This window comes from Mauremys reevesii, linkage group 1 (assembly GCF_016161935.1).
Source record: "Mauremys reevesii isolate NIE-2019 linkage group 1, ASM1616193v1, whole genome shotgun sequence".
In the NCBI taxonomy this organism is placed as follows: domain Eukaryota; kingdom Metazoa; phylum Chordata; order Testudines; family Geoemydidae; genus Mauremys; species Mauremys reevesii.
In genome coordinates this window covers 213,118,256-213,142,769 of record NC_052623.1, presented here as the reverse complement: position 1 = coordinate 213,142,769, position 24,514 = coordinate 213,118,256, and the positions used below count along the sequence as shown (strand labels likewise).

The 24,514-nt window shown below is 46.1% G+C and overlaps 1 protein-coding gene across 1 annotated transcript in view; it reads left to right on the top strand.

Moving 5' to 3' along the window:
* The window catches only part of MAN1A2 (mannosidase alpha class 1A member 2), a 288,333-nt gene that overhangs the window by 156,095 nt on the left and 107,724 nt on the right, over window positions 1–24,514 (top strand). The window contains exon 6 of the mRNA XM_039529767.1: window positions 22,858–22,952. Coding sequence (XP_039385701.1) covers window positions 22,858–22,952 — 95 coding nt within the window. The remainder of the gene's footprint in view (window positions 1–22,857; window positions 22,953–24,514) is intronic.

Sequence of the window (24,514 nt, the reverse complement as noted above, 5' to 3'; positions counted from 1 at the left end):
AGAAGCCCTGCCCCCTGCCTTCTTCTCATGTAGTTGTAGAGGCAGAGTAGCTAGTTCTTGTGGTTTTATCACCAGTCTTGTGATTTCAGATTTTGTTTAAAATACTTCATAATTTCAGGAGCAACTGCCTTGTAAATAGGGTGAACAGATGTCCCAATTTTATAGGGACAGTCCTGATATTTGGGTCTCTTTCTTATATAGGCTTCTATTACCCCCCACCCCCGTCCCGATTTTTCACATTTGCTGTCTGGTCACCCTACTTATAAACATTTAACTTTAGTAAAGGTTGCTACCATCTGTCATTGTTTCCAGGATGTTTGGTTCTGGCTCCTCCTGTTTTGCACATGATAGAACCTAAGAGGGAGAGTATATAGAGAGCGTGAGGGGGAGGAGACATGATATTAGGAGAAAAAAAGCAGGGCAAGAGAGTATTTCGAGAGACTCAGGCATGGGAAAGTGGGGGACATATAAAAAGTAGATGGGTGACCAGGAAATTGAAGGAGCAGAAGAGAGAGCCAGAGCCTTAAGTTCCAAAAAGTGGTGTTATGTGGGTTCTTTTTAATTGTTTCTCTGCAGAACTAGGTCAGACACCCAAATTTTACCCAAATGAAGGGCTGCTCAGGAGCCTCCTGTCTACACTAGACTGGCATAAACTTGAACAGATTTGTAATAAGAGAACTGTACTATTAATTGTGTATATTGTCTTTTGGGCTAGCATCAGTGTTCTGAGTGTTCACAAAATGTGTGGCAGTGACAACTGCCTTCCTGCGCAGATAGGGAGTGCATGTATTACTCTAGACATAACACAGTAGTAACAATTTCAGTGAGATCTAGGTGTCCCCCTTCGTGAGATGCTAAATTAATTTGGCCTTGCACAAGGACCTTGCCTCATTAATAGCTTAGCCTTTAAAATTCGTATAGACTCACTGATTTGTCTTTGTGATCTCACCCTTTTTGCCACATAAAATCAGCAGGTTGTATATATCCCATTGGGTTAACTGACAGAATGACCAGGGGGCCATCTGTCACAGTTTTGGGGTAATAGCATCTGTAACACTCTGCTCCAGGGCCCCTTCCAGGAGTGCTACATCGGGTCTCAGATTGCCAGCTGTCACCTCTCTTTAGATGGGGACCCATATCCCACTCCCTTACACTTTGTAATATCCTTAGCAAGGCAATTTGTCTGAAGGCCAGCACCTGTCCATCACTTTCCTTATGAGGGCTGTGTACAACCCCTCCCCCTCCACAAATGTACCAAAACTGGTAATTGCAGAGTTAAGGTGATACTGCCCCACATCACAACCACTCATCCCCACCTCTGATTTAGAAGCCAGCAGCTTGTTGCATCATTCTTTTGGAAGTGGGGAATATTTTCCTTTGGTCACATGCGTGAACTGTAGAAAAGTAATTTAAGGATGTGCTGTAATTCATTATTAGACTCTTTAATTGTGATTGTGCAACCAGTAAATAATGAGGGAAAGGCTCAGTGTGACCACTGTGATTTCTGTCAACCAGTAGAAATTGCTCACTGTCAGACCACGTTGAGGGTCCTGTTGGAATGTATGAATGGGAGTCCTGATTTGGAGTAGTGGTGGGCACAGAGAAAGTAGTAGATTTTTGTTAGATATCGATAAGGTGTTGTAATGTTCTTAGTTTCTCTTTCTATCCATACAAGAACAGAGTTAAAGTTTGTGGTTGAACTGTGTGCCATGTCACCTTAACTCTACATTTCCTGTTGTTCTAGTATTTGTGTGTGTGTGTGTGTGGGGGGAGTTATTGTAACTCTAATTTTCTCTTAATGGATTATGTGGGAGAACCTTAACTCTGCATTTCCTGTTTTTCCAAGATTTGAATTTGGGGAATTAAAGTCTTATGTTTAGCATGAGTAGCTAAGGACAAATAACTGTACATTTAACAGTTTTTGTGTTTAAATTTTGCTATATTTTAAGCTTGTGGTATCATTTTTGTCAGGAAAAATGACCATTCAATTATATAGTGCATGCAGTGTTAATTCTGTCATTTTCTGCATATGCACTATTGAGGTAGCCTTTACTTACATGATCACATATTATTAAAACAACGAGGAGTCCAGTGGCACCTTAAAGACTAACAGATTTATTTGGGCATAAGCTTTTGTGGGTAAAAAACATCTGAAGAAGTGGGTTTTTTACCCACAAAAGCTTATACCCAAATAAATCTGATAGTCTTTGAGGTGCCACTGGACTCCACATTGTTTTTGTGGATAGAGACTAACACAGCTACACTTCTGATACTTGACACATATTATTAGTTCCACAAGGACCCCTATTTCATTCACTGCATAGGGTGGGCAATGCATGGTACCTCCGGTGCCAGTGCTCAAATGCTTACTTGATTTAGAGTTTCTTTTTTATTAATTCAATGTGTGGCTTCATGACTTATTTACTGCACACAACTCAAATCCTTTATTCTTGGGCTTTTCTGTGGTGTTCGTTAATATGGTATCTGAGCTCCTCATAAACATTAATGAAATTATCTCCACAACATCCCTGTGAGAAATGGAGGTATTATCTCCATTTTACACATGGAGAACTGAGTTATGGACAGGTTTATGGACAAAATATTCAAAAGTGTCCATTAATTAGGGTGCCTCAATAGTTGGAGGCCTAACTTGACACACCTAGAGCCTGATTTTTCAAGGTGTTCACCTATAGCTTTCAGTTGCTGCTGAGTGCTTAGCGTTTCTGAAAATCAAACCCGTAGTGTGTGAAGTTTGGGTACCCAGAAAGTAAAGAACACACAGTTAGTGGTAACATACAGTTAGTGGTAACCTCTGAGAATTCTGTTTTAACTGCATCAAATAGGAAGTCTGTAGTATAGCCAAGTACAGAACCCATGTCTCCTGGATTCCAATCCGTGACTTAACTGTAAAACCATTCTTTCTCTTTCTGCAGAGCTCTTTCTGCTGGAGTACACAGAACTTCAGTTTCAACTAATTGTTAGGCAGCCTAACATGCTGGCTATCAGTATTCTTGGGTTTTACGAATAGTTTTTGGAAGGGAGTAGTATCTAGTGGGCAGAGGAATTAGGACTCCTAGGTGATATTTATTTTTTAATGATACTTTTCCTTTACTTATAGCTGTTGGCCTCAAAGTGCTTTGTGAGAATGGGTTATGCAAGAATAATCATATTTGCAGGCAGCATAACAAAGCAAATAGATTTTGTCTATTATTCTTAAGCAACAATGTGGCTGTATGGATGAGATTTTCACCTGCCAAGTTAGAGATGTCAGTTTTATTCCAGCTACACATGTGTGACATGGTCTGCCCTCTGTTGTTCATTTGCGAGATGGGAGACTCTTCGCTTCTCCCTAAAGTAGGGGTAAGTCTTCCTCAAGAAGGCAGCTTGTAAACTGCATAGAATTATGAGTAATAGTGGGCTAATGGGGCTAGATCCTCAGCGAGTGTAAATCTGTGGAGGACCATTCAAGTCAAATGAATCTGCCTCCATGGTCTCCTTGCTCCGAGTGTGGTGCTCCTTCACGTAGACCAAAGGATATTTTGATATTGAAAGCAACGGTGGTGGTTCCATTTTGCCCATGTCTACTATGGATGAGGGGCTCTCTCTAAAGCACTCTCAAGGGATGCAGTATCAGCTCTACCCTTGATTGCAGTTTCTCTGGCTGGTGAACTTGATGTGGATCATTAGCAGGCAGTGATAACCCTCCTTATATTGCAGCAATCTGAAGATGGTTAATTGGAGCTAATGTTCCAGAAAAGAACTCCAAATCTTTTATTTTCTGTACTTGGGTGCTCCCAAAACCAATGAAGGGCATAATGCTGATCCAGTGGAGTTCACTGATGTGTGTTTGCCTGTACCCCGTGTACTTTTTAAGTTAAGAGTGAGCACATAAAGGTATAAGAACTTGCAAACAGAATGCCAATCAGTTATGGGAGATCCATAGTTCAGGAACCCTCATTCAATTTGCATGAAACGTGATAGAAAAGTTTTACATTTGCTCCAGAATCACCTTCCTGATTTTCAACCCCATAAGTCTTTATTTGCAGATTTTAGAGAGGAGTGAAAAATAGAGGGCTTATAATATGAACTGGGCTACAGCCTTAACTATGAAGTCTACTGGCTTCTCCATAACGAGGACAAGTAATAGAAAGTTGTTCAAATCCATTGTTTCATGGTGTCATCAGCGCTCTCTCTTGGGAAGCCTGTCTTCCATGATTTTCATCTCTCAGGTCACGTGAGAATTAATCACTTCCTTTTATCACTACAAGGACTCTCTCTCTCTCTCTGACTGAACCTGGATTCTGAGTTTTAACCTCAAAAGCTTTTGGCTAGAAATGGAATACATGAAACTTTAATCCTCTCCCTCTGCATTTTGACAAACAAATTCCTTCCTTGATTATTTGGCGTAGACTGCTCTGAACTGCTAGAAAATTGTATGTCAGGTATTTCCTTTAGAACTTTGAAAGTTTAGTTGAATACCATTTTGTAATCCCCTTTGATTTTAACTATGTTTAAAGGATATTGTCAAATTACAGATAGATATTCTCTCAGAATATACATTTCCAGAATTACTGGCTACTTAATGAAAAGCTTCATGTGGACTTTCTAAACTCATAAATCAGCTCTCTCTTGTTTGGCACAAAGAATGGATTGTCCAGAGAGATAAAAAACTGCTTAAACTCATCCCCTCAACCCAGAATTCTTGTTTTTTCTTACAAGGTGGAACTTTGTGGATCATAAAAACTCCAAATTTGATTGATAAAACCAAATAAAGAAACCCCAGCAGCAGCAAACAAGTAAAACACTAAAAAAACTCCTAAAATAACAGAACCCTAGTAATGGATAGACGGTCATTCTTTACATATGATACAAGCCTGAAATTGTATGAAATTTACACCATAGCATATTGCTATGTTTAAAAAATTGTATTATGTAAAAAGAACAAAGCAAACTTTATTTTAGTGGTATTTGCATGCGTGTAGGAGGATGAGGGCTATATGCCATCCTAACAAAGTATTCTCATCTATTTTATTTATTAACATCATAAAAGGGATGATTTATCATTTTATTTTCTCTGAACTAGGCTACTTATATTAAATCTACCCAGCATAAAAAGCCCAATTATTTATTGTGTTTACCTTTGCTGGCCTCAGATATAAAACAGTTCTTTTATGTGATTGTCTTTTCTTATTTTGATAACCATCATCAAAGTGGCATCTCTTTCTGGGTGAGATGATAATAAAATTCAGGTGGATAAATTCACTCTGAAAGCTGTCATTGAAAATAGAGAATAGGGATGTGGGATACCTGATAGGCTATTCATAGATAATCAAAACAATCCTTTTCCAGAAGATTGATATGCAGTGTATCTTTTGTTCAACTTTCTTAAAGAAACTTATGGTGATGCATGCCAGTGAAATGGAATGAACCTTTTTGTCCTACAACTGACTTGAATTTGTAAAGTACAGCTCTTCAAGTCAGTGAAACAGCATGTTGCATGAACTGTTTGCAGACAGCAGGCTTTGCTTTCCCTTAGAAGGGGCTTATCTACACTAATAGTTTACCAAAAAGTTGAAATACAGAGGCGAGAAGAGAATTACTATAAAGTTCCTAACTGTCAGGGTGGTTAAACACTGGAATAAATTGCCTAGGGAGGTTGGGGAATCTCCATCTCTGGAGATATTTAAGAGTAGGTTAAATAAATGTCTATCTGGGATGGTCTAGACAGTATTTGGTCCTGCCATGGGGGCAGGGGACTGGACTCGATGACCTCTCGAGGTCCCTTCCAGTCCTAGAATCTATGAATCTATTGTGGATATCCCATCATATAAAGATTAGATTTCACTATATTGCCAAGAAATTAGCTCTGTGTTCTTAAGCGGTCATGAGAGCTCTGTTACTCTCTGATGTGATGCCTCCCTACTGGCAATTTCACATTTTTTTCATAAATGTCAGACCCCAGACACACATGCACACAAAACAGTACAGATTGTAATGCCAATCCTCGCCATTTCGTATGTACTGGATTTTTCATAAATGGGAATATCGAGTTGGAGTTGGGAAATTATATTACCTCTATACTTGATACTGGTGCAGCCCCTACAGGAATACTGTGTCCAGTTCAGGCAGCCAGAGTTCAAGAAGGATGTTGATAAATTGGAGAGGATTCAGAGCAGAGCCTTGAGAATGATTCATATATTCCAGCCTGAGAAGGGACCCCTGAGATCATCTTGTCGGATTTCCTGCGTGCCACAGGCCATAAAATTTCCCCCAAATAATTCCTAGAGCAGATCTTTTAGAAAAACATCCCACCTTGATTGAAAAATTGCCAGTGATGGAGAGAGAATGCTCCACAGCCTTTGGTAAAGTGTTCCAATGGTTACTTACCGCGGCTGTTAAAAAATGTATGCCTTATTTACAGTATTGGAAAACATGCCTTATAGTGGTAGAGTCCAGGAGCTCAATCATTTAAGTTTAACCAAGGGCAGGTTAAGGGCTGACTTGATCACAGTCCTAAGTACCCAGATGGGGAACAAATATTTGATAAATGGGCTCTTTTGTATAGTACACAAAGGTATAACAAAATCCAGTGTCTGGATATTGAAGCTAGACAAATTCAGACTGCTAATAAAGGCAGTGAGGGTAATTAAGCATGGAAGCAATTTGCCCAGGGTTATGGTAGATTCTCAGTCACTGGCAATTTTACAATTCAGATTAGATGTTTTCTAAAAGATCTGCTGTAGTTCAAACGGGTCACTGTGATCATCTAGTCTCACCTCCTGCACGAGCACAGTGATCCCTTCTGACCTCATAGATTCCAAGGACAGAGGGGACCATTGTGATCATCCTATAGAACACAGACCATAGCATTTCCCTGAAATAGTTCCTCTGTGAACTAAAAACATATCTTTTAGAAAAACTGGTGACCAGTTTGCCTGGCAGAATTTGGAGCATATTCACAGCTGCTGTAACTTAAACATAGCTGTCCCTGGCCTCAAGGACTATTTCAGCATCTGAAGGTAGCTAGAATACAGTGGCACTTTGGCAATGTCTTCTGTTTCCTTGGCCATACCCCCTACAACAAGACCTGCAAGGGTGATGGTGTAGTTCTGTTACAGTTGCTTTGCATCATGGGTATTCCTGAGTGGAGGGGGTGGGACATTGGGAAGTAGGACGTGGATTTGAGTGGCACGAGGACTGGGGTAGACTAGGGTCAGGGGCACCTGTCAATCCCACATTCTCCCTTTCCATGTCTGTGCCAAGATATGGGGGGCTCCTGCCCCTCCAGGGGGGCTGAGTCCCCCCTCATATGAAGAGGCCTCGTTTCTCTGGGGGTGTCTGTGCCCTTTCACTGCCCCCAGTGTGTGCCAGGTTCTGAGGGGCATGTGTCCAGCTACAAGCATTGGACCCTCTCCCTGTGAGCTGAGTTCTGGGTGGGGCTTGCCCTTTTGGGTGGGGAGCTGAGAACAGGCATCCTTTGTGCATACCACAGCATCTAAAGCATGTGGGGGCGGGGGGGATGGACATGCGCTGAGATGAATTGAGCAGGTCACACATCTCAGAGCTATTTTTGCAGTTAGTAGTCACCTCCATGGGGTATTCTCATTCAGTTGAGAACGTCTCATTGCAATGAATGGGCCATTTCACACTGTTCAGGCCCTCCCATGCTGCAAATGGATGTATACAGGAGTCCTTTCCTTCCATTGTGCTTCTGTCCTTGCTATTTAAAGAACAGTGCTTCAGAGTCCTCTAAAGTCCACATGCTTGTGTGGATTTTCTTGACATTTGCAATGCCTTGTTGGAGTGCAGAAAATATTGGGTCATTTGGGTTGTGGGCCAAAAATAGGCATTTTGAAAAAAGATTCTAGTGGAGTCTTTTTGATGCATGTCAAAATGTCTCATGCAGTATTGTTGTAGCTGTCTTGGTACCAGGATATTAGAGAGACAAGATAGGGAAGGTAATTATTGGATCAGCTGCTGTTCGTGAGAGAAACAAGCTTTTGAGCTTACACAGAGATCTTCTTCAGGTCTGGAAAATATATATAATATACATTTCACCCACCTTCGGGGGACCCAAATTGCATATGACATTTAAGAACATGTTCACTTTTTAGCTTGCATAGATTTGCAGACTGAAAGGATTATAGTGCATATATGCCAATAAAGAAAAAAAAGTGAGAGGATTTCTACGCAGCCACTTTGTGCTTGCCTATGTATAGGGCCCTGCTGCTTGCGCGGCGCTGCCTTTAGAGCTGGGTGCCTGGTCAACAGCCACTGCTCTCCAGCTTCCCAGCTCTGAAGGCAGTGCAGAAGTAATAGTGGCAATATTGCAACCCCCCTAAATAACCTTGCAATCCCCCTGTAACTCCTTTTTGGGTCAGGACCCCCAATTTGAGGAACACTGGTCTCCCCCATGAAATCTGAATAATAGAGGGTAAAAGTACACAAAAGAACGGATTTTACTGTTGGAGACCAGATTTCACGGTCCGTGACGCATTTTTCATGGCTGTGAATTTGGTAGGGCCCTATCTATGTAGTTCAAGACAATGTGCTTACACCATGGTTCCTGCTGAACAGCAACCTCTGACATTTCTAGTCCAAGTCTTTATACAGCTGTGGCATAAAGATGTAATAACTCATGTTGCTTGCTATGAGTTGTGTCTGTTATACTATAACATGGTTTTTTTTTATGGGGAGGTTTACTGTGAATACAACAGAATAGTCAGTAGCCAGTCTACCCAAATTTTTTGTTTTATTGTGGGGACTGGCAGGAGCTGGAGGCAGAGAACTTTGTGAGGAGCAGGGAGGGGGGACAGGGAACTACAGAGAGGCAGGAAATGAGGATGTTTGGTAGGCAGGCCTTAGATTGGCTGTTTGAAAAAATCTGTTTTACTAGCCCCAGGAGGGTGAGTTAGTGGAGAGGGAGGAGCAAGTAGCTACTTCCTGATCTCTGTGCAGATTAATGTGGTGTTTCCAGAGAGACAGTTTGGAACTGACAACACAGATACCTTGACCTCTGTGGGAAAAGAAGTGTGCGCTGGCCAGGGTTGTCAACATATAGATTCTGAGCAATTACAGATGTGATGTAGCTGTGAAAAAGGCAATCTCCATCCTAGAACATATTAGGCAAGGCATTCCCACTAGACACAGAGAAGCATTAATGCATTGTATAAGGCACTGGTAAGACCTCATCTGGAGGTTTCACAAGTCTGTTCACCCATGTTCAAGAAGGAGGAAGTCAAACTGGAACAAGTACAGAGAAGAGCTACTAGGATGATCAGAGGAATGGACAGCCTATCTTAGGGTATGTCTACACTACAAGAGTAGTTCGATTCAACTTAATTCGAATGTGTGGAATCGACCTTACGAAGTCGAATTTGTGTATCCACACTAAGGACACTAATTCGACTTTGTGATTCCACACTAACGGGGCCAGCGTCGACTTTGGAAGCGGTGCACTCTGGGAAGCTATCCCACAGTTCCCGCACTCCCCGCTGCCCATTTGAATTCTGGGATTTCCCCCCAATGCATGCTGGGGGGGAAACTGTGTCGAGGGTGGTCTTGGGTAACTGTCAGAATTCAACAGTCCCTCCCACCAGCGGGAAATCAGTTCGCGCACTTTTTCTGGTCAGTGACAGCGCGGACGCCACAGTACTGCAGTGCGACCATGGAGCCCGCTGCGATCATCGCTGCACTTATGGCCGTTGTCAACTCCTCGCACCTTATCGTCCACCTCTTCCACAGTCAGATGCTGAGAAATTGGGCGAGGAGGCTCCGGCAGCGCGGTGAGGACATGAAGTCAGAGAGTGGCTCAGACCTCTCACAAAGCACGGTACGCCGCGCCGTGGAGATCATGGTGGCAATGGGTCATGTTCATGCTATGGGACGGCGATTCTGGGCCCAGGAAACAAGCACGGACTGGTGGGACCGCATAGTGCTGCAGGTCTGGGATGAATCACAGTGGCTGCGAAACTTCAGGATGCGTAAGGGCACTTTCCTTGAACTGTGTGACTTGCTGTCCCCTGCCCTGAAGCGCAAGGACACCCGGATGCGAGCAGCCCTGAGTGTGCAGAAGCGAGTGGCCATAGCCCTGTGGAAACTTGCAACGCCAGACAGCTACCGGTCAGTAGCGAACCACTTTGGCGTGGGCAAATCTACCGTGGGGGTAGCTGTGATGCAAGTTGCCAACGCAATCGTGGAGCTCCTGCTCTCAAAGGTAGTGACCCTGGGAAACGTCCAGGTCGTCATAGATGGCTTCGCCGCGATGGGATTCCCAAACTGCAGTGGGGCTATAGATGGGACTCACATCCCTATCCTGGGACCGGCCCACCAGGCCAGCCAGTATATTAACCGAAAGGGCTACTTTTCAATGGTGCTGCAAGCACTGGTGGACCACAGGGGACGCTTTACCAACATCAACGTCGGGTGGCCGGGCAAGGTTCATGACGCGCGTGTGTTCAGGAACTCTGGTCTGTTTAAACGCCTGCAGGAAGGTAGTTTCTTCCCGGACTACAAAATAAATGTTGGGGATGTGCAGATGCCTACAGTGATCCTCGGGGTCCCAGCCTACCCGCTAATGCCCTGGCTCATGAAGCCCTATACAGGCGCCCTGGACAGTGACAAGGAGCTCTTCAAGTACCGGCTGAGCAAGTGCAGAATGGTGGTGGAGTGTGCTTTCGGACGTCTCAAGGGGAGATGGAGGAGCTTACTGACTCGCTCGGATCTCAGCGAAACCAATATCCCCATTGTTATTGCAGCTTGCTGTGTGCTCCACAATCTCTGTGAGAGCAAGGGGGAGACCTTTATGGTGGGATGGGAGGTTGAGGCAAATCGCCTGGCTGCTGATTATGCTCAGCCAGACACCCGTGCAATTAGAAGAGCCCAGCGGGAAGCGGTGTGCATCCGGGAGGCTTTGAAAGCTAGGTTCCTCAGAGAGCAGGGTAACCTGTGACAGTTCTGTTTCTTTACAGAGAAGCTGAACCTGCCCCTGTTTCACTTACTGTTGACTTTTTTCTATGCTTACATACCCCGTTCACCATGTTTCCCCCCTTCCAACACCCGTGTAAAAATAAAGGTAATGGAGCATTTTTAATTAACAACCTTGTCTTTACTAATGACTTCGCATTAAAGGGTTGAAACAGGGACGCAGACTGTGGTGGGTAGGGTGTGCAGTGATGTAGAGACTGCTTCTAGACTCCAGGAATGATAGGCTACTGCTTCTACAGCGATCTCTGGGGGGAGGATGGTTACAGGTGGGTGTGCAGGAAGGGGTGAGGGGTGCAGGGTTTGGGATGGAGTTTGGGTGCAGGCTCTGGGCTGGGGGTGGGGGCGTAGTAAGGGGTGAGGGGTGTGTGGGAAGGGGGAGGAGGTGTAGGGGGATGAGGGCTCTGGCTGGGGCTGAGGGTTTGGGGCATTGTAGAGGCTCAGGGCTGTGGTGGAAGGGCAGGGTAAGGGCAGCCTGCCTTGCCATTTGTGGATGGCAGGCGCTAGGACCCTGGGGCAGCAGACAGAGACTCACCTCCAAATATACCTTGAGCAGGGCACCTGCCGCCTATGAACAGAACATTAAAAACACCTCACAGACTGACCAGGGTGCCTAGTGACTGCACTCTGTGTGTGACCTGCTGTTGATCCTGCCCCCATGTCTGTACCCTGGTAATGGTGAATGTCCTACGCAATTACAAACCCCGCCCCCCCCTTCACACAAAGTCTTCTGCAAAGAAACATGGCGGAAACAGTAATTAACAGCAAACTACTTTTAATACTCAACAACACAATTGGGGGATGAAACTGGGATTTGGGCTTGGGTGAGCCAGAAAGGTAGGGACTTTTCAAAATTTATGGACTGAGAGCTTTTGGGTAATTGAGGTCTCTGCTGGGGTGCAGTGACAGTTTTCACGGCCCCTCACGCCCCTCCTTCTGTTTATTTTGGGTGAGGCGGGTATTGGACTTTGTGGCGGGGGAGGGCGGTTGCAGATACAGTGCAGGGGGGCTCTGTCCTCCTGCCTGCGGTCCTGCAGAACATCGACAAGGCGCCTGAGCGTGTCCGTTTGCTCCTTCATTAGTCCAAGCAGCATTTGAGTTGCCTGCTGGTCCTCCTGACGCCATCTGTCCTCCCGTTCACTGTGTGAGCGCTGCTGCTGAGTGAGGTTCTCCCTCCACTGGCTCTGCTGGTCCGCCTCGGCTAGGGAGCAGCCCATAAGTTCAGCAAACATCTCGTCCCTTGTCCTTATCTTGGGTCGCCTAATCTGCGCCAGCCTCTGTGAGGGGCATGCTGGAGCAGGTCGGGATACAGTTGCAGCTGTGTGATGGGAAAAAGGGAATGAATTCCTTACAAAGATACATGTTTGCGAACAAGGAACATAGTCTAATCAGTGTCTGTTAACAAGACCATGCACAGCACCTATCTCATGCGAACTCACTCAGGGAAAGTTTGATTTTTCTGAATTCGCTTTCATTGCCTGGGGTATCGCACTGCAGATCAGAGAAGCGGGGCAGGACAGCAGAATCCGTGGAGCAGCCCGGCATGGTAAGCCAAAGACTTTTGGCTGCTTAAAAGTGAATGTATAGCTCTGTCCTCTTGCTGCAGGCAATCCTGAAAGCATAAACTCTGCCCCTGTTCCATCCCCTCGCGGCTCTTCCCTGGGAAAGATCCCTGTATGCTGCCACTCTGCAGCCTCCACCACGTGGCTGTAAAGTGACGCTTCTTGTTGTGCAAAGGAACAGTGAAGCACTACCAGTACTAATAGTACACAAATCACTCTACTTAAATGCAGGAGTCTGCGCGCGAGATCACCCTGTGGAGGGTCAGTGAGGCAGACAGAGAGCGCATGCTGCATGAAAGCCAGCACAAACCAGGGGCCTTTGCTGCCATGCTCGTGAAGGCAATGGTCCCGGAGTACCAGATGAGAGCCTGGCGCGGAAAAGTGTGCTACCACGGAGCACCCAATAAGCCAGCTCTCCCCAGGAACCTCCTGCGGAGGCTTTTCGATTACCTCCAGGACAGCTTCCTGGAGATCTCTGAAGAAGATGCCTGTTCCGTCCCCCTATATATAGACCTTCTTTTCGCCTAGCTTATATTCCTGTTTTGTTAAAAAATAAATGTTAACATGTTTAAATCACTTACCGACTGATCCTTCTCCTGATTCAGGGTCCGTGGTAACGGCTGGGGAGGGTTGGTAGGGGATCTCAGTGAGGGTGATGAAGAGATCCTGGCTGTCGGGGAAATCAGCGTTGTAAGCGCTGTCACCTGCCTCGTCCTCCTCAAACCCTTCCTCATCTTCCCCATCTGCGAACATCGCCGAGGAACTGGCCGTCGACACTATCCCATCGTCAGAGTCCACGGACACTGGTGGGGCGGTTGTGGCAGACCCACGGAGAATGGCATGCAGTGCCTCGTAGAAGCAGCATGTCTGGGGCTGGGCTCCGGAGCGTCCGTTTGCCGCTTTGATTTTTTGGTAGCCTTGTCTCAGGTCCTTGACTTTCACGCGGCACTGCATTGCATCCCGGCTGTATTCTCTGAGTGCCATGGCTTTGGAGACCTTCTCGTAGGTCTTTGCATTCCGTTTGTTGGAGTGCAGCTCCGAAAGCACAGACTCATCGCCCCACACAGCAATCAGATCCAAGACTTCCCGGTCAGTCCATGCTGGGGCCCTCTTTCTATTCTGAGATTGCCTGGACTCCTCTGCTGGAGAGCTCTGCATCGTTGCCAGTGCTGCTGAGCTCGCCCCGATGTCCAACCAGGAAATGAGATTCAAACTGGCCAGACAGGAAAAGGAATTCAGATTTTCCCGGGGCATTTCCTGTGTGGCTGGTCAGAGCATCCAAGCTCGGACTGCTGTCCAGAGCGTCAACAGAGTGGTGCAGTGTGGGATAGCTCCCGGAGCTACTAAGGTCGATTTCCGTCCACACCTAGCCTAATTCGACATAGCCATGTCGAATTTAGCGCTACTCCCCTCGTCGGGGAGGAGTACAGAATTCGAACTAAAGAGCCCTCTATGTCGAATTAAATGGCTTCCTGGTGTGGACGGGTGCACGGTTAATTAGAATTAACGCTGCTAAATTCGAATTAAAGTCCTAGTGTAGACCAGGCCTTATGTGAGGAGACTGGAAGAGTTTGGCTTGTTCGGTCTAGCAAAAAAAAAAAAGGTTGAGAGGGGATGTGAAGCACAGCCCGAGGGGAAAAAGTGCCCTGATATCGAGCAGTGAGTATCAGCTGACCTGCCCAGCCCAGTATACCCCAACTCGGTGTTGTCATAATCTGTCTCTGAAAGATGTCATGTAATATGTCAATGGAAAGCTCATAACTGACTGATTATTAGTATTGTTGTATAATATAGGTGCAAGTAACTGAGGCAAAGTTATGGACATATACAGAAATTGTAATTCTTAAAATATGTTTGCCAGACAAACAGGAGCTACCCCACCCTAAACAAAGGAATATGGTTTCTCCACCTGCAGTTACTTCCAGTATTTTGGAAAACAATGAGAAAGCATTTACATTACGGTTGTCAAATTATTAAAAAAATTAATCACAATTAATCATGAGATTTAAAAAAGTCATGATTAATTACCGTTTTAATCGCACTGTTAAATAATAACAGAATGCCATTTATTTAAATATTTTTGGTTGCTTTCTACATTTTCAATTATATTGATTTCAGTTACAACACAGAATACAAAGTATACAGTGCTCACTTTATGTTACTATTTTTTATTACAAATATTTGCACTGTAAAAAAGATAAACAAAAGAAATAGTATTTTTCAATTCGACTCATACAAGTACTGTAATGCAATCTCTTTTTATTGTGAAAGTGAAGCTTACAAATGTAGAATTTTTTTACATAACTGCATTAAAAAATAAAACAATGTAAAACTTTAGAGCCTACTAGTCCACTCAGTCCTACTTCTTGTTCAGCCAATCACTAAGAAAAACAAGTTTGTTTACATTTATGGAGATAATGCTGCTCACTTCTTATTTACAATGTCACTTGAAAGTGAGAACAGGTATTCACATGGCACTGTTGTTGCTCGCGTTGCAAGATATTTACGTGCCAGATATGCTAAACATTCGTATTCCCCTTCATGCTTCGACCACCATTCCAGAGGATGTTTACATGCTGATGATAGGTTCTGTTCGATAACAATCCAAAGCAGTGCGCACTGATGCACATTCATTTTCATCATCTGAGTCACATAAAAATCCATTTCCGCATCAGGGTGTTGCTCTTTCAAGACTCTCTTGCAGCATGTTCCATACCTAGTCCCTCTCAGATTTTGAAAGGCACTTCAGATTTTTAAACCTTGGGTCGAGTGCTGTAGTCATCTTTAGAAATCTCAAATTGGTACCTTCTTTGTCTTTTGTCAGATCTGCAGTGAAAGTGTTCTTAAATTGAACAACATATGCTGTGTCATCATCTGAGACTGCCATGACATGAAATATATGGCAGAATGAGGATAAAACTGCAGTGCAGAAGAGATACAATTTCTCCCAAGGAGAGCAGTCACAGATTTAATTAACATGTATTTTTTTTTTAATAAGCGTCATCAGCATTAGAGACTTGTGTACTCTTCAGGGACTAATGCACTTGACCCAGTATTTGCAGTGACACCCCAAACAGCATGTTCAAAACAGATTGGGATTTATTAGTCAACTGGACCACCGCACTGGAAGTCCTTAGGTTAGCATAGAGAAATGAAGGTTAAAGCATTCTGGTCAAGCCATAATTCATCAGTGACTCTGTAGTGAACTCCATTTTCAGGTTCTCTCTCTCTCTCTGACTTCCTTCCTTAGTCAGTTCCCAGGTGAGAGAACCCACAGTCTTTTTCCAGAGCCCTCACTTATTCTCCCATCTCACACCTCTCAGCCCTTTGTTCTTGAGTGGGGGGGGGGGTCTCTGCTCATCTTCCCTACTGAGAGTATGAATCCCTGTTTCTCAAATTGTTTCTCTTGGACCCCTTGTTGATCTGGGTTGATTTCAGTCAGTTCCCTACTGACTCTATTCATTCTACCCAGGCAGAGAGGTGACCCACACACCTATGTTTCTTAGGCCTTGTCTACACTACCAAGTTTTGTTGACAAAAGTGATGTCGACACTCAGAAATTGGCATAATAAAAGTCAGCAGAGGGTGTCCACAGTTGGGGCACTGTCATCGACAGTGTGAGCATTGCACTGTGGGTACCAGCTTGATACCGTCTGTCGCTAGGTGTTGTGGGAAGGTGGACCAGATCACGGTGCATCTTGGGACCTGGCTCAGTGTCCTGTGATGTATTGCTTTCTGTCCCAGAACTTGGTGGGCTTCTGACTTTCTTTCATGGCATTTTTCAATGGCCCTTCTTTGCTGTGCACCCTGGCATCTTTATGAGAAGGGATGGATCTCGCATTGCTCTCCTATGCTGTTAACTGCCATGAAGACATCGTGGATGGCAGTGCAGTTAGTTGCAAAGTTCCTAATTGAAGAAGACTCCCAGTTGCCTGACATGCTGTGTGATATGGATAGGAGCAACTTTATATTACTTTTGGCATTCACAGAGCAGCTGAACATGGAACGTTGTTTCTGGGCTTGGGAAACAAGCACTGAATGGTCGGATCGTGTTGTCATGCAGGTGTGGGATGATGAGCAGTGGCTACAGAACTTTCAGATGCAGAAAGCCACCTTCCTGGAACCGTGTGTGGAGCTCACCCCAGCACTGTGGCACAAGGACACCAGAGCTGTGTGTAGGTCCAGCTATCATTATGAAAGTTGTCTGAGGGGGTGGAGTGACGGGGAAACCGAGAAGTCCTGGAAAGTGGAAAGAACTGCGTGGGTGGAGTTGGGGGGCGGGGGAGGCACGGAAAAGAGTTCTGAATGTGCTGCAGGAGAGGGCAGGGACAGATCTGCTCAGTCTTCAGCACTATTAAGGACTTCAGCATCTGCGTTTGCCCCTCCATGACTTTAATCATCTGCTCAGTAGTGTCCTTAACAAACACCTGATTTTCTTTTCTGTCCTGCCTTTCAGCTTCTCTCCAGTCCTTTTGTTCCCTTTTCTCTGCACTGGAAGAGTGCAGTACCTCCCAGAACATGTCTTCTTTGCTCTGTCTTGGGCACTTTCGTATCTGGGGGAGACACTCGGCTCATGTGTATGGGTCACCTGAAGGTCACATCTGCCAAAGCACAAGAACAATGCACAGAAGCATGATTGTTAAATTCACTCACAGCATTGAAACATTTCAGTAAAATACACCTTTTGTAACATAACAATCACTTTCTCACTGACCCTTGGCAAGCACACATCTCTGCAAACTCCCAAAGCATGATGAGTATTGGCAGGGCCGCCCAGAGGATTCCGGGGGCCTGGGGTCTTCGGCGGCGGGGGGCCCTTCCGTTCCGGGACCCGCCGCCTAAATGCCCCGAAGACCCGCGGCGGGAGCCCCCCACCGCCGAATTACTGCCGAAGCGGGACCCGCCGCCGAAGCGCAGCCCGGTCTTCGGCGGTAATTCGGTGGCGGGGGGGAGTCCTCGCCGCGGGCCTTCGGGGCACTTCGGCGGCGGGTCCCGGAACAGAAGGGGCCCCCCGCCGCCGAAGACCGGGCTGCGCTTCGGCGGCGGCGGCGGCGGGTCCCTCCCCCCACCACCACCCCGGCCTCGGCCTCTTACCCGAGCGTGTCTCCAGCGGGGCCTGAGCTCCATCCCGCTCAGAGCCGCGTGGTGAGGGGGCGGGGCTGTGAGCTCCACGCTGAGCGGAGGCAGCTGTCCCGCCCCCTCCCCACGCGACTCTGAGCGGGGTGGGGCTCAGGCCCCGTTGGAGCTCCCAGCCCCGTCCCCTCACCACGGGGCTCAGGGGCTCGGCCGGAGACTCGGCGCTTGATGCGCTGAGGCTCCAGGAGAGGGGCGGAGGTGGGAGCCTCCGCTGTTCTCTTGGGGGCCCCTGCGGAACCCGGGGCCCGGGGAAAATTGCCCCCTTTGCCCCCCCCTCTGGGTGGCCCTGAGTATTGGGGGGACACTCCACATGGGGAAAAGAGCACTTACTATGCAAGGGTTGTGGTGCAGCCAACTAGGGGAAAAAATCTAAAATTCTCCCACACTTTTCCACAGGTGGAAGCAGGGCCAGTGCAACCATTTAGGGAACCTAGGCGGTCACCTAGGGCACTGGGATTTGGGGGGCGCCATTTTCTTCAGCAGCGACTGCGGAGGCCAGATCTTCGTCTGCCCCGGTCGCTGGCAGCATTTAGGTGGAGGGAGCTGTGGAAGGGGAGCACGGGGAGGGCCGCCTGCAGCAAGTAAGTGGGGGGGGGGCAGCACCAATCACTTCTCTCACCTCCCAGGCTTGCGGCACCAATCAGCTTAGGCGCCACAAGCCTGGGAGGTGGGAGAAGTGAAGCAGCGATGGCGTGCTCGTGCTCATCGCAGGGGTGAGCTGGGGCTGAGGGGTGCCTCAGGGCGGAGGGGGGAGCTGCTGTGGGGGGCGAGGGGGAGAGCTGCCACGGGGGGGCGGGGGAGGTGCAAGGTGGAAGTTTCGCCTAGGGCACGAAACATCCTTGCACCGGCCCTGGGTGGAAGTCATTGTAGCAGATATCTCACTCCTACGGGTAAGCAGGGAAGCGAGGGTACATCTACTACATGCTTGTGGCGTCTGCCCTGCTCCCTATGCTGCTTGCCTGTGTGCTGCTTTGGTCCCTGCACAAGTGGTTGCAAATGGTGTGGGAAAGTTCCCTACAATGGGGGAAGGAACAAAGCTGCTCTGCCATGGAACCTTCGGCAGAAGATTGCCAAGAACTTCCAGGAAACTTTCCTGGAGCTCTCTCTGGAGGATTCCCATGAGATCTCAGCGTGCATCAACACCCTGTTCCACCATACTGATTAGCTACACAGGAAAATGTCCAGCTCACAGAAACACAGCCAGCCTGCTACATTTCTATACCCTGCACCCACCTCCTCACTACAGAAACCACAGCCACTGACCAGGCATCTCCTCTCCTACTTCTTGCTTGTAAGAGAGCAACTACTGAGACTGACTAGACACCTCTGGAGTGGTGAATAGTTCCTGGCTGCCTGCCCCACCAGATGACCCCTCCAGGAGCTCTACATTGTCATCTAACTCCATCTCTTCATCAGTGAATTTGTCCTCCAGGTTAGGTCCTCTTTCCACCCCATCCAGGCCAGCTGAAGTATCCACAGGGCTCTTGGCGGTGGAGGTGGGGTCGCCACCAAGGATAGCATCCAGCTACTTACAGAACCAGCAGGTCTTAGGTGCAGTACTAGAGTGATGGTTTGCCTCCTCGCCTTATGGTACGCCTGGCTCAGCTCCTTTATCTTCGCTCTGCACTGCAGCGTGTCTCAATCATAGCCCTTTTTGCACAAGCCTCAATAAATGTGCCTGTAGATATCCCAATTCATATGGCTCAAATGCAGCTGGGAGTGCACGGCCTCCTCTCCCCATATACTGAGCAGATCCAGCAGATCCGCAGTAGTTCAAGCGGGAGAGCGTTTACTGCAATAACCTGCCATGATCACCTGGGAAGATGCAATGAGACCTCTCCATGCCAGATGGAATTTCAAAAATTCAAAGGAGGCTTCTAAGGGGGAGGGGCGGAGTTCAAACTGCTGACCAGAGCGGTCACGATGGCCATTGTGGGACACCTTCTGGAAGCCAATTAAAGCGATAAAATCAAGCATGGTGCCTACACTGGCACTTTGTTAACAAAAATTTAGAGGAAAAAGACTTATGTCTGTTTTCGGGGTGGTTGTATTTTTTTGCCAAAACAGGGCGTTTTTGCTGCCAAAAGTCACATCGCAGTGTGTGCGCATACATTGTTTGTAGAGTAGACAAGGCCTTAGTCAGCCATGAGAGCAAACTTAATTATTTTTTCCCCACTGAGTAGCAATGCAAAGTATAGGGGAAAACGAGGCACACCTAGGATTCGTGCAAATATTACAGGAAATTCCCACTTCATCACAAGTATGCAAATATGCATTATTTCTATGCAGAACTGTGTAGGTTTTTTCAGTATCAGGGCATAAGGCTTTTATTACAAAGGATATTGTCAGCAGTGAGCGGGAATATGAGAGGATTCTAGTGCTTTAATCATGGTTAAGCAAAATGTAGGTTGAGATAATATCCTGTGAATAAGTGTAAGGAAGTTGTAAAAGGCTGTGAAGTGGTTTTTAAATTGTACACGTGATATTCTTTCTGGGGAGTTGGTTAAGTGTGTGAGTTACACTGGGATCTGGAACCTCCTGAATCTTATAATGTCATGGGCCCGGGTGAGTATGTGCATATTGAGGCATTGTTCAAAGAGCATAAAGAGAAAGTAGCATGAGCAGCCCTCCCCCGCCCTTTAATAGTGTTAGATGGAATCTTGTGGGTGGGAGGGAACAGATTGTAAAAAGAGGTGAAGAGCTGGTACATTTCATCACCTGTGGGGTTGGCAGAGTAAAGGTATATGTGTTAATGGGGCATATTGGGACACTTCTGAAAGAGGGCAGAGTTAAGGTTGCCCATGCAATGTTAACTGAGTGTTCTCTGATTTTCAGAAGTTTGAATTTTGCTCAACTCAACATTCTGCAACGGGACAACATGCCACCAGGCAACCTTAACTCTGTGTTAATGTAGCTTTTTGCCATTGAATACACTCAGGCCTTGGCTACACTTGAGAGTTACAGCGCTGTTGGTGGCTTTATAGCGCTGTAACTCACTCCACGTCCACACTGGCAAGGCACATACAGCGCTGTATCTCCGTGGCTATAGCGCTGCTTGTACTCCACCTCCCCGAGAGGAATAAAGAGAATAGCGCTGGGGCGCCAGTGTAAACAGGGAATAATCTTAGTACACTGTGACTGACCTCCAGACGCTTCCCATAATCCTTTTAAGTGAAGGTTTTGCTCTTTGTTTTGTTGTGAACTCCGGGCTCTCGGAGCTGCTTATCAAAAAAACAAACACAGCCACTGTTTGCTGTGAATGAGCAGAGGCAGGGGGGCTCCCTTTGGAACGCCCACAGCTAGTGTTTGCTTGAGGAGAGGGGGAGGGAGGGGGCTTGAGGAGAGAAGCAGCGCAGCGGGTGGGAGGGAGGTGGGGTCTGTTTCGGAGTGGCTGCTTATCTGGTCTGTGAGGAAAAAACTGCTGTTTGCTTTCAGTGAGTGAAAGACGAGTGGGGGAGGGGGTCGGAACTTGCAAGGCAGGGCGCTGACACAGTGTCGGCTCCAAAAATCCACTCTCTCTCTCCCTCCCCCACGCTCCCTGTCACACTCCACCCCCGCCTTTTGAAAAGCACGTTGCAGCCACTTGAACGCTGGGATAGCTGCCCATAATGCACCTCTCCCAACGCCGCTGCAGATGCTGCAAATGTGGCCACGACAGTGCACTGGTAGCTGTCAGTGTGGACAGACTGCAGCGCTTTCCCTACTCAGCTGTATGAAGACAAGTTTAACTCCCAGCGCTGTACAGCTGCAAGTGTAGCCATACCCTTAGACTTTTGTAAAGCATTTGACTCAGTGCCAAAAACATTCTGTTTAAAAGATTAACAATTAGCACTCTACAGCATCAATAACAGGGCTGCCCGAGGGGGGGCAAGTTGGGCAATTTTCCCTGGGCCCCACAGGGGCCCCCACGAGAATATAGTATTCTATAGTATTGCAACTTTTTTATGGAAGGGGCTCCCGAAATTGCTTTGCCCCAGGCCCCCTGAATCCTCTGGTTGGTCCTGATCAATAAAGCACATATTAAATGAATTCAGAACTGGCTGACATATCTCAAAAAGTAGTAGTCAATGGGAAATCATCATCAAATGGGGATGTTTCCAGCAGAGTTCCACAGGGATCAATTTTAGGACCTTAACTCTGGGTTAACTAAGTTTTTTGCCATTTAATAATACAAAATGGAACAAGCATAGGCTCCGGTGTGGTTTCCACAGATACTGTGACAATGTGACAGGTTCCAGAACCCTGCATAGGTGAACCACCCTAAATTCAGGTGCTAGAATGCTGCGTAAAGATGCAGATTAATTACTGTTGATTGTTGTTAGGTGGGCTTTGTTAGCTCCAGCCATATAGTGAATGGTTTGGAATCATTCTTATGAGGCAGAGGGACCTAGACTAGAGACTGAGCAGAATTAATCCTTCTGGGACATCAGACTTAGGGAGAAATCTTAGGCTGAGATTTTTTTAAAGATAGTTTTTGAAGGTGTTTTCAAATACCTAATATTAATTGAGAAAAAAGTTAGGTGACGTGATCTTGTATTGGACTAACTTCTGCTGGTGAGAGAGACAAGCTTTTGAGTTTACACAGAACTCTTCTTCAGGTCTGGGAAAAGTACTCAGAGTGTTACAGCCAAATACAAGGTAGAAGAGATTGTTAAGCATGAAGAGTTAACAGGTCGCAAGAGACTATTCAAGGTGAAGTGGGGAGTTAATGGTCTCTGTGACACTCTGAGTACCTTTCCCAGACCTGAAGACGAGCTCTGAGTAAGGTTGAAATCCTGTGCCTTTCACCAACAGAAGTTGGTTCAGTACAAGCTATTACCTCACCCACCTTGTATGTCTAATATCCTGGGACCAACATGGTTACAACAGCAAATAATAGTAATTGGATTTTTTTCATATTCTTCAGTGTGTATCCAAGGAGCAGCATTGTTGAGCATGAAAGCTCAAAATTGAAACTTCATGTTCAAATCTTAGTGAAATGTGGAAAGTGAACAAATAAAAATTAAATAATAAATGTGAATAGAGAACAGAAAAAAAAATGTTTTTGATAATCTAAAGTTTTCCTAATGGGATCAGGGGGATATATATGTTTTAAAGTGACAATCTCTCTTTAATTTATAGTAAGCTAAAGAAAACCAGGTTTGTTAGAAATTCATCCTTCTGTCTACTGTCACAGGTGTTCAAGCTCAAAGCAGTGCAGCTGGCAGGAAAGCTCCTTCCGGCATTTAACACACCCACAGGCATTCCCTGGGCAATGGTGAATCTGAAAAGGTAACAGATTTTCTTTTGTCATAGTTTTAAACCAAAAATTGTAATGGCACATCTCTGTCCTTTCTAGGTAGAGGAAGTGTGGAAGATTCAGCCGAAGTGATATTCACTACACTTGAGAGTAAATATACTAGGAGCCTGAGGACTCTGCCTCATGTGCATTAACATTAACTGTAGCAGATTGTGACTGCTTTCATTTTGCATATGAAGGTTCGGCCCACTATAGCTCCATGGCTATTATGCAATGCTATATGTTGGCCCAGAACCTCTAGTCAAAAGGGGCACATGAGCGTTTTATAATGGGACCTGCAGTCTCTGTAGACCACACCTGGTCCAGGCAACATAGTTAAACTCCATGAGCTTCATGTGTTGTGTGGGCTGTGTGTTTGCCACACCTTTCTCAGCAGAGGTTCAAAATACTTGTAAAGATGAAAGGACTGATTATCCACCCATTCATACCAGTTTCACGCTGATGTAAATCTACTGATTTAGTGGAGTTACTCCTGATATACATTGGTGTAACTGGAAGAAGAGTCTTGACTGATGGTTACATATAATGTATAATGTCCTTCTCTGGCTTAGTCATCTCACGTTTATATTTTTAAATTACATTTTAAATTAACGTGTGTATGTACTTTATTTATTGATTGTGTAGCACCCTTGGTTTCACAGTCATTATTCCAGTTTAATGTAGCCTCAAAAAAATCTAAATTCTAAGATGGCTACATTAAGAAGGAGCTAAGTTTGAGAGTACATATAAGTAATTTATGGTAAAGTATGAGAGATGTTTGTAATTATCCCAAAACAAAGCACTATAAATCCAGGAAATTCAGAATTAAGATTAAACTAAATTGAAATCCAAATATGTTAAGGTATGGATATGAACAATTAGTGCACCCAAATAACCATAACTCTACCCCAAAATGACACCACGCAATGAGCATATGATTAACATATTTTAATATTTGTGGTTTCAGATTAAATCAAACTGATTTTTAAAGACACATTAGATTTTGTTCTTTCTCTTTTGTTTTCCACCTTTATTTCTTCAGGATGAAGTTAAGGTTGTTTGGATGCTGTATTGCAGGGGTTCTTAACCTTTTTCTTTCCGAGGTCCCCTTCAACATGCTATAAAAACTTCAGGGCCCAGCAGGGGTGGGAGAGGGAGATTCGGGGCTCCGGGCCAGGGGTGGGACCCTTATGCATGCAGGTGTAGGTTGACTTCTATTTTGGGGTGGCAAGGGCTGGCGGGGCTTGAATCAACTCTGCAGAGCAGGGTCCAGGGAGGAAGCACCACCTCCACTCCCTGACTCACCCTGTCTGGATTGTGGAGGGATGCAACCAAAACATATAACTCAAACCGGGGCTCAGCTCAAAAAGTTTGAAAACCGCTCAGGGTGCAGACAAGGGATAGCTCGTGACTGTGTGCAGTGAGGGTTCAGGCAGGGGGTAGCTCAGAGTGCAGGGAAGGGGGTAGATAGGGGCTGTGTGCAGGCAGGGAGGTAGCTCAGGATGCAGGGAGGGGGTATCTAGGGGTTGTGGTTGGGCAGGGGGGTAGCTCAGGG